The 14,826-nt window shown below is 40.7% G+C and overlaps 1 protein-coding gene across 2 annotated transcripts in view; it reads right to left on the bottom strand.

The window, feature by feature from the left end:
* The window catches only part of LOC5574653, an 81,368-nt gene that overhangs the window by 30,921 nt on the left and 35,621 nt on the right, over window positions 1-14,826 (bottom strand). For both annotated transcript variants that reach the window (XM_021839005.1, XM_001661519.2), the window contains exon 2: window positions 2,012-4,046. In XM_021839005.1, the coding sequence (XP_021694697.1) occupies window positions 2,012-4,035 (2,024 nt within the window). In that variant the 5' untranslated portion in view covers window positions 4,036-4,046. The remainder of the gene's footprint in view (window positions 1-2,011; window positions 4,047-14,826) is intronic.

Genomic DNA, 14,826 nt, shown 5'->3' with positions numbered 1-14,826 from the left:
ACTGCGTGCCAACTTTAAAAAACTTCTCACCGTAAGCCACCCTAAAATCACGCCTGCGTGGTGATGCTGAAGACGCGAATGCCAAAAAAGAGCAAGCAAAATGCATCTCTCTTGTGGTTTGTTTTCTCTCCTATATCTCCTATCCGCATGCTCGCACCGATCGAATTCGTGATGTAGCAAGAGTTTGCACTGGCCAGAGTTGACGCTTTGGCTACTTACACACTGACATTTGTAGTTCAAAAAGCTTTCTACCACATATACAGAATTGCGTGTACGATACAAGGCAGCGCGTTTACCGATGGGAGTGCACGCGTTGGTTTTCATCGTCACAGCAGCAACGTGTAGCATAGAACAAAGTGTTGCGCAGCATGCATCTAGCTGGGTGCGTGGAGAAAATTAGGTCTCAGTTCGCACGTCGCATGGAACTGCCTTTTGCATTTCATTTGCATAGCAACATTTTAACAACAAATTGCGTTTAATAAAGCTATTCATTAAAGAGATAATTGAAATGGTCTAAAATATGTTAAGAGAATTATTGAATTATATTTCAAAAGTAGTACATATTGTAGGTGGTCAGAATGAACGAGTTTCCACCTGTGCAGTGCACATGTTGCACATGCGGACGCGACGCCTCTGCATTTTTCCAAGAAACTAGATGTAATCGAAGATTGATTGTAGGTGGACGCAATAAGATTCGTTGGAAATCTTCCGAAATATGGCCATTTCCGTAAAACTTGTTCCGGAAAACATGATCAGTCACGTTTGTATTTCCAATCATGTATATATCAACCGGAACTATATCCAAGTGGGCAAATTTTAAGATGATGCTTCCGGGAAAGTATTCAGAACCATTAGATGCTCTGACCAATTTATAGCGGGTTCTAGGTGCCCTGGGGGAAGTGGCCAATTAGGAACATGTGCGGTGGAATATCAATGTGGATGTCAAATTTTACGATTTTCAACTTTGTTTGTGCTTTCGAAAGCACAATTATAATTTAGTTGCTTAGGGCTGCATTACCAGAAACATGGAAGTTGTTACCAGTTTTAAGTAAAACATAAATCTCCCAAATGGGTCGATATTGTTGTCGTCTATGAGAGTTACAGCTCTTGAACGTTCTCTCATCACGTACCATACGAGAGAGTGAATACCAACATTCATAGGGCACTCCAAATGCGATGTGCCACGAACTGTTATGATTCACGAACTGTTACGTCCTCCAAATATGGTTCGATCGGGTTATTTGGATAAAAATCCAAACTCATAAGTCGTTTGGCATAATTGGAAAAGGAAGATACTGCAGTGGTACCATAACATTGGGGACCATAAGAAACACATGGCATAGGGTGCAGAGCTTCTCGGGCACTTCCATGATTCACTCTCGCATGGATAGGGTTTTGCTCGGCCGAATTGTTTGAAACTTCGCATATGGTAGTCAAATATGAACTCAGTAGCTTTCAAAAAACCCCACAGCCGAAGTAAATCAAAAGTGCTGCTCCCTATCTAGGGCGTTGACACATTTTTGTTAAAAATGATGCGCTATAATCAGTGGTGTAAAAGTTCGCATCACGAAGCTGTTCACGAGTGTAACAAGTTTGGGGACGTTTACTCGCGAGTAACCGAGCAAGGTGTGACTTATTATGGTTTTTACAGACAACAGAAGTTGTATGACCAAAGTCGATAGTAAACTATCAGTTTGTAGTCATTAACCCTCGAAAACCATAAATCTCAGAGGGGAAGCAGTTTTTTTCCAAAAGCACAGTTGTCTCTGTACAGCTCCGAACACGTTCACAAATCACTTCAGCTTCGATTACCCGTGAGCGCGACAGATGCGAGTAAATCAGCACTCTGACGCTCGGGATCATTGCGATAAAGCTTTGATAGAAAATTTCCCTGACCTCAAATATCTATCTTTTTTCTGATTTTCCAGATCGGAAATATTCTCCGACTTTTCAAGCTAGTCCCAGATAGTCAACACCCCTGATAGCAGTTCAATCATTCGGCCCTACTTACGCACTAATCAGCACATCCGGATGATCGGTGATGGTCCTAATCAGCGCCTGGCACGACTCCCGTATGCTGTCCAGCACACACATCAGAAACTCGTGCGCATCCTGCTGCTGGTTGCCCTCGAACGTCGAGCTGACGTCCTGCACGGCCCTCAGGATGTTCCCCGCGTGAAACGGTTCCAGCGTTTCGATGTCCTCATTCCGGTGCAGGTTCTGAAACAGTTCATGTAGCTGCTCGGTCACCACCTGGCGATTGCTTTTCGGCGGAAAGTTTTCCTCCCGGGAGAGCAGCGTGATGCCACTGACGCCACCACCGCCACTGCCGGTTCCATTGACCCCGACCGTGGTCGTTCCGGAACCGGTTGACGATGAGGAGTTGGTGGTGGTTGTGGAGCTTCCGAGCGATGCCAGATCCTTACTGCTCCAACTGCGTCCACTAGGGTTGTGCAGCCCGGGAATGTTCCGTCCGAGGGATGAGGATTTCAGCTTGTTTTGGTTTAGCCTCTGGTAGACACTGTCCGTGTCTACAATCAAATGGTGCAGATTGTGGATAAAGTTCGGCGCAAAGCGTAACGTGTACAGCACCGAGTTGAGGTAACACGAGTTACCAATGTTGCACAAGGTGGCCAACGAGTTGTTCATGTTGGCAGCAGCGGCTATACTGGCCGGAGTTGCCGGCGCGGCAACCGAGTTCAGCAGGTTCTGTTGGTCTTCGCTCAACGATTGGGCGATAGCCAGTTCCGTTGCGGTTCCCGTGTCCACCCGGCCTTGCAAACTGCTTACCTTACTTCTAGGGAGTTCATTCATTGACGCCGTAATGGCCATATCGGTGGCAGAGTTCAGCGTCAGGCGACTGCTCTGCATTGAGTTGACCTTACTACGGGTGTAGTGGGGATGAGCGGACATTGTTTGGGACTCCTCCGCCAGCAGTAGGTACGAGGAGGCCGGCACAAAATCCTGCTGATAGTTGACGCTACTACTAGTGCTGCTCACACTGTTGTACAACGACAGTAGATTAAAGCGCTGTTGATGGTGAATGGACATGTCGTCCTCACCACCACCTCCTCCGGCGAGTTTGTCTGTTCGGGACGCTTCCTCCTGTGCTACGATTGCTGTTTGAGGCACATTCAACACTTGCTGCTGCTGTTGTTGTTGCTGCTGAAGAAAGTTCTTCGACAGAGAAAGTCTCGAACTGGAACAACCACTGTAGGTCCTGATCGGAGGAGGTTTAACCTTGGTATCTTCGAACAATGAGTCGAAATCGAAGACGGATTTGACTGGTTCCTCTGGTCCGTCCTCCGTTGAAGAGTCAATGCTTATTTCCTCCGCCTGATCCCAGTCGATTTGTTGCTGCGACGACGAGAGTCTGCTTTTCACGGAAAGACTTCCGCTCGAACCTTGACTGATCACTTCCTGTGGTTCCTCTTCAACCACCGGTTTCTCCACCTGCACAACACTCTCCACCTCTTGTTTCTTCTTTTTCTTGCTTTCGGATTGCCCGATAGCCACCAAACTCAGGCAGCCAAACTTCCGCTTCCGTGACTTCTCCTCGCTGATACTCGCCTTCAACCGTCTCTGGATATCTGCCTCTACTTGTTCCAACAAGGATCTCTTCTTCGTCGGAACCTCTTCACGTTCTGATTTGCTACTGCTTTCCAACGGTTCCTCCTTCTGACTTCTGACACTGTTTTCTTTGTCCTTGTAACGCCGTTTTAGTTTAATCAATGGAAATTGTCGAACCGGTGGGGAACGTTGTTCCGGTTGCTGCTGCCGCTGCCGGTTGAAACCCCATCCACAGCCGAGGGGCGATAAGAACAGCGACTTCCGATTCTCGGCGGTCCGTCTTCGCTCGGAATCGGCGCCGTGGTTTGTCGTTACTCGATTACTCTCCTCTCGTTGTTGTTGCTGCTGCTTAACCGATGTTGTTAGGTCGGATTTTTCTTTTAGCTGCTTCTGCTGCTGCTGTGGCTCCAAAATATTGTTTGGACTTACATCCTCCTGCTCGAGCTCAAATGTGGCTGTTAGCATCTTTGGGTGACCTAGTAGGGGGAAAGGAAGAAAATAGTAGACTGTTAGTGTGACGAAGAAGAAACACTTCTGGTGGAAGCTGATGCTGCTGATATACTGGGATATATGATATAGGGGCAATGGGGGCAATATGAACATACGGGGCAATATGAGCCACCCCGGTTTTGACCTCAAAACAGTGTTTTAATGTCTAGTGTCATTATGATCTGCTAAAGGATGCCTCAAATAGCCACCACAATAAAAACCGTAAGAATATTCGTTTGAAACTCAAGATATTTACAAAAATGTACAAATTTGTCCTTCGTCATTAAAAGCTTATAATTTTGGCTGTTTTTAATTAAGCCTATAAGACAATTATATTCATAATTCTGGTAAATTTTACCAATCCATTGAAACTTCTGATCATAATGAACAGTTAGTGAGCGAAATTAGACTTGTTCGTAAACAAAATTATTGAAAAACAATATATTATTTTCAAGGTGAAGGAGCGGGGCAAAATGAGCCATCTAGATTTAAGCAAACCAAACGATGTTTTGAACATAAAAGTGCATTGCCTAAATATACCAGATTATTTTTTTTACTGCATAGTGATCTTTATGCACCATTACAAGTGGAACACTTTGCTAGAAAATACATTGAACCAAGTATCGCAATTTAGTACTAGTATAACATGGTCTGTTTACTATGTATTATGTATCTTTAAAAAATAAGCCGCTAGAATCAATAATTTCAAGCAAAGCTAATACAATTTCCTTTCCAATAATGTACTCTTCACCACTAACTCTTCTCTATACTGTTTTAAATAAAAATCATGCGATTGAATGAGGTGGCTCATACTGCCCCGTAGGGTGGCTCATAATGCCCCATATGGTTGGTGACCACGTAGAAGAACATAGTTTTCCAAAAAGTTCCTGTAAAAATTTGCAAGTTGATGTTAACATTAATTATCGACGTAACATGGAAGATAACATTTTATAGTACAAGTCACTTGCATTTAAACCCTAATTTTTGCTGTTTTTCTATGCCTTCCATGGCGTTTTCCTTAGGCGGCCCATATTGCCCCGATCACCCCTACACTGATGATACAAGATATAAGACCAGAGAATAATGTAGTATCGCTCGATTCGCCGGTGCGCGCTAGTGAAGCTAATTAGGATTGTTAATTTGCAATTACTCAGCACTTCCTGTCGTATGTGTTTGCAGCGTGTGGGAGATGTGTGAAATGTAGTATTACGAGTACAAACTCAGTCATTTCACGAAGGATTTGGAATCAATCCTAATCAACCTTTAGTCTATGCAATTTAGTACTGAACTCAGACCTATTATCTACTGAATTTCTTAACTTTAGCGACGAAAAAATAGACCAAACAGGAATCAAAAATATACCAAAAAACCAACCAGATATTTCTTTGAGGATATTTTTTTAAGAGTTTTGGCCATCGTTATTGTTACTAGGTAGTTGACTATACGTTGAATTTTCAAAACCTCATTTTTTATCTTTCTGAATGTTTTGAAGTCGAGATTTAATTAATGACATCGATCTCTTTGGACTATCACGCAACACTCAGCCGATCTTTGTTAGATTTTACAATAAAGTGCGAATAAGGACGATGATAACTTTCTACTGGGACAAAAATTACAATCTAAAACATTCGCCAGGCCACACTCAAAAAAATCCAAACGTCATTGCTACGTGAAAAATCACGTAGATCATTCCAAATTCATTTTGCCTCCACTTCACCTGACTAACATAAAGATCACTAAGCCGTTCATAACCATCAAATAATGAATCGGTAATTGTTACTGAGGTTACCTATCGCACTTACGTGAAATTCACGTAGGTGCCTAAGTTCATTTTGACATCAGCATACATTCGGTGTTGAGCGCAAATCCTAAGATGGCGCCCGCTTGATTTTTGCAGAACTTCAGAAGCTGCTGAACTTTAAATCCTGTGTTAGATTGATTTTAAGGTAAATATGTTTTGAATATCGAAGAACCCCTGCGTTACTTCATATTTTACACCTGATTTATAACCTCTATCAATTATAGCACGCGAAGGCTGCAACAAAACAGAACAAACTCACTACATTTGGGAAACAAGATTGACAATGCTCAGATTGAATATAAAAATATCACAATCTTTTAGTTTTGTTTACATTTTCCAATTGGGAATTAGTTTTCTTCCAAAGCCTATTAGAGATAAGGTTGGTCTTTATTCTAGTTAATTTAATGCAATACCATCTAGGTCCTATTGAAACGCTTCGTAAAGGCTACCGGAAAATCCACGTAGCTCTTACATGTAGCGCCGGTGGAATGAACGAAGTTCAAAAGTTCATGCGTTCATTCTGGGCTACCTATGATTAACGTAAGAGCTACGTGAAAAGTGCGATGGAAAAAAACCACGTATGTTTTCACGTAACAATGACGTTTGGATTATTTTGAGTGCAAGTGTGTTTCCAGGTCATAGCATAAAATTCCAGGCTCAAGAAAAACTCTTAAATACTGAGGATTATCGAATTATAAAGTTTAAATGAATTTGAACTCATTTCTAACAGTAGGTCTTAAATGGCTTCAAAACACTTTAACAAAAAACAAAGATTTCATTAGTTCTTTAGTCATTATTTTCCAAGGAATTCCCTCTACAATTTCATTTTAGAAACCTCAAGAATACAATATGGATTTTTCGAAGGAGAACCATAAAAAACACCTCAGAGATTTCATTAGGAATTCCTCCAAAGATTCTTCCATCGCTTCCTTCTGGGCACTCCCAAAAATACCCGTTTGGAACATCTAAAAAACAGTATCTTCTCCAGAAAGCACCTCTGGGTCTTTCTTAGAATCTCCTACAACATTGTTTTTAAGAATATTCAAGTTGAAATTTTTCTGTGGATACTTTCTGAATGTATCCTAGATTCCTTCTAAGATTTCTCAAGAAATTACTCCAGTAATTCTTTGAGATATTTCCCAAGTAAGTCTTCGAATATTTTTTCAGGTATTTTTAACAGAATATCTCTAAAGAAATTTCATGAAAATTTTCAGATATTATTAAATAAATCTTTGATAAAAACCTGGACGAGTAATATTTTAGAAGAAAACCTAAAGTAAACTCCGATGAAGTTTGTGTATGGTTTAAAGTACATAACTCTTGATGAACAAGGATCCCTGAAAGAACTCCTGGGCACTTTAGAAGATTTCCTAGATCAATTGTTAAGATATTGAAAACAAAAATCAATCGAGTAGCTTACCCGTAGGATTTTCAGAATTCTAATTCCTTGAATAACATCGGAAGGAATTCTCAAAGAAGTTTATATGAGAATGATCGGAGTAATTACTGGAAAATTTGCAGTGGTGTTAGCTGGTGTGGAACCTTGAATGAACTTTAGAAGATTCCAAGGATATTTTATTCGAGAAATTCATTGGAAAACGTTTGGATGAAATACTGAAGAAACTCCTAGAAGCATTATGACGAATCGGCGATCGAGTTTATTGAGAAATCCTTTTTTCCCAATAGATTACCTCGATTGACCTCGAGAAACTGTTGGAACGATTCCAGGAAGTAACCATGGATGAACTCTAAAGGAATTTACATGAAAGAGCGTAGGATTTCTTGTGGGTTTCCTTGGGAAAATATCTAAGCGAATTTCTTCAAAACAATTTCTTCCTTGAAGAAATTTCTGTATATGAAACTTTGTAAAATTCTTTAGAGCAATAACTAGAGGAATCGATTGAAGAATTAGTGTATAGTTTGGGATAGTTTTCGAAAAAATAAATCAAGGACATAAATTAAGAAATTACGGGAGCACAATCTGGAGAAAGTCCTTTAAGCATCCTTTGAAAATTCGCTGGATGAATTTTTGGGATAATTGGTAGAGAGAACTCTACAAAAAAAAAAATCTAGAGAACATCTTTGAAAGTATTCCAGATCAAATCTCTTGGAATTACTGGGATATTTCTTGAAGCTTTTCCTCGAGGGATCTGAGAACAAAATCTAGATGAGCCTGTTGAGTAGTCGCATTATAGTCTCTGAATGTTACTGTGTATAATTTTGCATCAGGATTAACTGCAAGCAATATAATGAATATAGTGACTTTAGAGACCATTTTGTTCAAAACAGAGACTTTAGAGATCTTCCTTTTTCAACTTTTTCAAGACTTGCATTGAAATAGACACCAAATATCTTAAAAGAGAGGTTTACCAACTCTGCAGAGGGCATTAAATGTTTTTTCTTTTGTATTTCATTAGAATTCCTACGAACAACAGGAATGCTTTAAATATATTCTGAGATCGGGCTGAGATCTGACGAAAAAGGTCTATTCAGAAGTTTCATTAAAAAGTATTCTTTTTACTAGTGTGTACGTGAATTAATCATTACAATTACACTTCGGAACATTTTCTTTGTTTCAAGCATCAAAATACTGCTATTTACTTAAATTAGAGTTACTGAAACCATGGCCGTTTTCAAAAATATTTTCTAGTTTTTGAGATATTAGGTGTTAAAATGCATTGTTTAACGACTACAGTCAAGTTACATGCAAGAACCGGCTTATATAAGGATTTATTTGCTTAGTTTACTACAGAATTCAAATTAATGTGTAAGAGAATACTTTTCTACGAATTTCATAATACTTTCGAAGCTCAAAAGTTATTTGTTGATATATTAGAAAAGCATGGTGTCTTGCCATATAAAAAAGGAACGAATAATTTTGTGTGACGATGGCGGCATGTTAATAAAAAATCGATTTATTCAACATTTATTCGTGCATTCAAAATTGAATCATACATAATCCTATTCTGATGGTTATCGATGGGTTAGATCACTATTTACCAATCATAGTTAAACTTTCAACATTGAAAAACAGCATTTAATACTACTTTGAGGATCCGTAGCTCAACATTGTAATGTGCTGCAACATTTTCGAAATCAGCTTCAAATTCATCAACCCCTAATTCACATGATTTGATCTTTGAGACACGCAACAAAGATAACATTTGTTAAGCTGTATAATATTACTGCTACCTTTGAAATCTTTAATCATGCAGATTCATAACCTGCAACAAACATATTTTTTTCCGGAACTACGAGTAATCCATGATTTTAGTACTTTATGACAAATATATGGTGAATTATTTGAAAGCATTTCACGGAAAACGTCCAAGTTTATTAATGAACTGAATCGTTCAAGAAGCATTTTGAAACGAAGATTTTTTATATTAAATAAAGTGTGCAAAAATAGTTTCGAAATAGTTAATCGTGAACATATTCAGCCATGAATTACTGTTTCTAGATTATTTCCCTGAGTGTGGCCAAAATTCCCTGAGAATTCCAGTTTTTTTCCAGGTTGAATAAAATTCCCTGAGAATTCCAGGTTTTTCCAGGTAGTAGACACCATTATCTGTTTGAATAAGGTTTCGAGATATCATACTTTCATTGAAACAAGCAAAATAATTCAATAATTAAATACAAACAAGTTGACAGGTACTGGCACTATTATTTTCAAGTTTTGTTGAAGAGCAAAAGAGAGAGAGTTTCGCCGTGAAATGCCTAACTGGCAACAAGTTCCCCAATCACAAATCATTTAATTATTCTGGACACCAAATTCAATGTATGCGCTTTCCGGTGACTTCACTCAAATGCACTCTCAATTCGAATGTTTTTTTTTTTTTACAAAGTCGCAAAGAACAAAATTGAAATTGATCTGTGGTTTGGTAATTATAAAGAAATATCAAAGAAGTGTTTAGTAGAGAATTGCAACAACACATACGACAAACAGCATGAACTCAAAAACTTGTTCTTTTTTGGTTTTCACGCGACGAGCAACTGAAAAAAAAACAGTGAATTTCTTTTAGCCGTTTGCTGGCCCTCTGGGAATTGACCGAAAACAGCCGCATCTGTAGCGTAAGTCTGGGTTTAATATGTATTATATAGTTTTCAAACTATCTTACTTTGTATAGTTTATTAAATTTCAGTTGCATTTTAACTATGAAACAGAGTTATATATTTCCACTGATGGAGGGAGATTTCTTACATTACCTTTACATTACATGTAACAAGAAGGGATCATTCCCATTTATAGGTCCCAAAGAGCAATGGGCCAGGAGAAGTGGATGAACTTATCATTCATTTTACTGTCGATTTTCATACAAAATCTACTTTTTCTCTGCTATAAATTCACTCTGGGTGAACCACTTCCCCTGGCCTATTAATTTGTTACAATGTCGCGGTGTAATGCAACTTAAACCGTAGCCATATTTTTCATTCCGTCACGATAACAATACTGCTCTCGCCCCAAAACGTGTTTGTTTATTTTGCTCGATAGGTAGACGATTTGACGGTTCAATAGGTAGACTTCTCGCATAACTTATGATCTCGCCCTAAAAGCCATTGGTAATCATGTGTGCAGCTCATTGTTTCTGAGCATTCGAAAGGATTTACACGTTGTTTAACAACTCCATGGTGAAACGATCATTATCTACCTACCAGTGATGTTGGTTTGGATGTATATTCCTTCACTTGCTCAGAAACAATGTGCTACACACATGGTTACCAATGGCTTTTAGGGCGTTATCTCAGAGTATGCGAGACTTGGTTTCAATCTTCGCGCAACTCTCCATTCATAGACTCTGACCCATACACGCAAAAAATATGTGCGGTAAAAATTACCATTTTAGGGGGTTAACTTAAGCGCTCGCACCGGCAATTTTCAGCAGACCAGAAATGCGCTTGATTTTACCATGTCTGTAGTCGAAATCAGATTGTTGTAAATTATTTCTGTCAAATGTACCAGTAATGTGGTGGGATGTACCGTAAACATAGTAAATTGGTCTGAAATTGCATGGTAGTTTCAAGAATGGGCGTAGTCAGCTAAAATAGTAATTTTTACTACAGAATTTTTTCCCGTGTACGAATGTGCACATCAAAAGGCAGCGTTGCCGGATGAGGGCGAGCTCGATAGGGCCCCTTCTGAAGCAGGGTGTCGACTACCTGGAAAAAACTGGAAAGTCAGGGAATTCAATTTTTGACCTGGAAAGTCAGGGAATTTCACTAGAGGTCAGGGAAAATATCAATACTACAACATCAAACTGTTGGGAGAAAGGTAGTGTCCGACCCCTTGTAGTCCAGTGAGTTAAATGTAAGTGTGCTGCCCCTTGGTTGACAGAGTTGGCGCGCAGATCGTTTGTTATTGTTTAGCTGTGAGACTAGCAAGTCGAACTAAAGTGCTCCGTGTAGCTATTATACGCAATAAAGATATTCATAGTTTTAGTCCGTATTTATGGTGTCTTCTTCCAGTCACTTGAAAATTCCGTAGTATTCCTGGTTCGAGTGTTCCATTGTTGATATGGACATTATTGGCCGAATATTTGAAAAGGTAGCAGACCTGTACACCCGCCTGAAAAGCGAGGCAGCAAAAGTTGGGCTGGTGGTGAATGCGGCCAAGACAAGGTACATACTAGCTAGTGGGGCCGAACGCGACAGGGCTCGCCAAGGTAGCAGTGTTACGATAGACGGGGATATGTTCGAGGTGGTCGACGAGTTCGTCTACCTTGGATCCTTGCTGACGGCTGACAATAACGTTAGCCGTGAAATACGGAGGCGCATCATCAGTGGAAGTCGGGCCTACTCCACAAGAAGCTGCGGTCAAAAAAAAAATTCACCCCTGCACCAAATGTACCATGTGCAAAACCCTCATAAGGCAGGTAGTCCTCTACGGGCATGAAACGTGGACGATGCTCGAGGAGGACCTGCAAGCATTTGGAGTCTTCGAACGTCGGGTGCTTAGGACGATCTTTGGCGGTGTGCAGGAAAACGGTGTGTGGCGGCGAAGGATGAACCACGAGCTCGCCCAACTCTACGGCGAACCCAGTATCCAGAAGGTGGCCAAAGCTGGAAGGATACGATGGGCAGGGCCTTGGAGGGAGGAACCAATTCAAAATTTCTGTACGTCACAGTGAGCCGAGATTCCGCTGTCACGAACTGTCACTGTGAGCCCAGATCTCAAACATTGGACTAACATGGAAAAAGCGCGTAACTGATTAAAACACATTTTCGCATTTCATCAAAAGTGACAAAAATTGAATGAAAATCAATTCATACACAAAATGTAAGTAATGTCACGTGAGCACCTTCCAACTGATTGAATATAAAGCATTGAAAAACGCATCGTTTTACTTTTTCCAATGAAAATTATTATTTATTGCATAGAAAACTTTTTCCATGTTTGTCAGGAAAGATCGAAAGTACACAACAAATGAAAACTAGCGGTTTTCCCCAAGCCTGCCTTGATTGTTGTTGGCAAGCTGGAGTTATCTTGCAGTTCAAACAAACGTTGTTCTATATTTTGTGTGTGGTATCGGTGCCTATCTCCCAGGGCAGGGCATGTTGCAAGAATGCCGGACAGCAACCCTGCAAAGATGGTGTTCGCTTCGGATCCGGTTGGTACAAGAAGGCGTGGAGCGCAGCGAGCTAGGTGGGCGTATCAAGTGCGTATCGATTTGGCGAGTAACTTAATAAATGAAATGTGTACATTGTGTGGTAAATCGAGAATATTTCCATTACGAATAGATCCTCGGCCGATGAGATTTGAACCCACAATCATCACCATGACCTTGGAACTCGTTATCCTGCCTAACAGAAAAAAAATGATACAATTGAAAATATGCCAACTTTATACCAAATGATTATATGTCAAACGAGCTGGATCCCCAGCAGGTAGAGTGTAGCTGATAATTAGTTGATAGCTTTTGCACCACCCAAGGAGGAAAAGAAGAATGCAACAGAGTTGGCATTGGCATATCTAACTGGCGAAATAAAAATTGATAAGACAATCACCTCAACTCACGGACGGTGGTCTTCGGTAAAATGCAGTAACGAAGAAGATAACTACACTTTCGCAACTTGACCTACAATTCAGCGGGAGCCACGAGCTCTCCAAGAAACAGGGCAAATATCGCCTAACGAATTATACGGCAAGTGAGTGTGCATACCCGACCAGAATCACATAACCGGATTGTAACACATTTCTATCAACAGCTGTTAAAAGTAACATAAGTTGATATAATGTTTTGGCTTTGTTCCTAATATGCTATATTTTTGGTACATTTTTAAAACTTTTGTTATATTTTTCACCTTGCATTTGTAAGTTTGATGTTGAATTGATATAATTTTGCTTTCAGATTGTATTTACAAACGGTTTATAAAGTTATGAACAGTAACATAATTTACAATAATTTCGTAACATCCTTGAAACACATTCTGTTACAATCTTGTTGCTTCCATCTGGTCGGATACCTTGACTGTCAAAAATACCATCCATCTCTTTGGGAAGAACTTGAGTAAAAACAGTGCTCGTCTCAAGCATGAAAACAATATCGAAAGCTTCCTCGAAAAAAACACAGATACCTACACGCGATTCCCCAAAATACGCGATAAGAGTGACGACTGCGCCAGAGCTCTCCAGCTGCCCCTCGTCGAAACCTGTGTCCGAACCCAATCCATATCTACACATCTTCCCGAACAGACATTGCCAGACGGCCACGCATCTTGAGGCTTGGAGCTGCGCGATTGGCTAAAAATAATATCACGTGGAGCGTTTTGCTATCGCTCGCGCACCCGGTTATTGTCGAAAAACGGGAATTTAAAAGTGTAATCACTCATTGGCTGCCTTCAACGTTGCCTTGCCTTACGTCCGGGAATTGAGTGTCTTTGCTCCCCTCCCAGAGTAGGACAGCAGTGCACATTGGGGAGGACGAGCACTGATTGTCACCACCGTTTTGTCAGAGCACACAGTTAGCAAAGCAGCATCATTATCATCGTCACGAACGAATGAGCCAAAAGCAGGGCTGGTAGCGGCTAGATAGTAAAATAATAGTGACTTTGTTCAACATTTCAAAAACTTATTCAAACAGCCTTAAGTCAGAAGAGTAATTGAAGTTTATGCATGGTGGATCCGTCTGCCGAAATTATTTCTCGCATCTCTTTTCCTGATTTGTGATTTTTCGGAGGTCCTTTGCCTCTTTCAGACGAGCCTCGCCAATGATCGCCGTGTAGTCCTTCAGGGTTTTGTCCGTAAGTTTGATCAATCCGGGTAGTGGATACACTCTCAAATGTCGGCAGGGGCCTTAGTTTATCTTTTTCGCCATTTTTTCTCCGTAATCCGTAGTGTCCATGGCTTGATAATTGTCCTCAACATCATCAGAGTTCGGTGACTTACTCTAGAGCAGCGTGCTGCCTTTGCCTCTTTGCGAGGGAGCGAAGAAATGCTAAGCAGAGAGGCAACGAAAAATGAGCGAGGAAGATGCAGCACAAAAATAAACCGAGTAATATTCCATCAAAAAAGGGTGCTCTCACAACTCCCCGAGGACTGTCTGTTCGGGCGGCAGACTCGAGAGTTTGTTTGAAGTGTGAGTGATGGTGAGCATCGCAACGAGAGAGAGAGAGAGTGCCTGAAAAAATCCTCGCATTTTTCTGCACTCTCACTCAAATCGCTTGAGGCGACGGGGTTGGTGGTCTGATGGCTACCGCTTCTGCTTCATATGCAGAAGGTCATGGGTTCAATCCCAGGCCCGTCCCTTTCCTCGTACTTTGTAGTTGTATATCTCTCACTTGCTTCTATCTTCCATTCTAAATCACACTCAAACTATTCGTTCATAGCAAACGCTAGAACCAGAGACGGACAAGAAACCGTTTCCCTAACGCTTCCTACTTCCACGCGCACGCCTTTCTTACGCCTGATACATAGGCAGTCTGCTAACCACAAAAGCAAACCTCTCTGCCATGCCTTTCACCCAATCCAT

The sequence above is a fragment of the Aedes aegypti genome, chromosome 1, assembly GCF_002204515.2.
Source record: "Aedes aegypti strain LVP_AGWG chromosome 1, AaegL5.0 Primary Assembly, whole genome shotgun sequence".
In the NCBI taxonomy this organism is placed as follows: Eukaryota; Metazoa; Arthropoda; class Insecta; order Diptera; family Culicidae; genus Aedes; species Aedes aegypti.
Note: the sequence above shows the minus strand (reverse complement) of the source record. Positions and strands in the feature narration are given on the sequence as shown.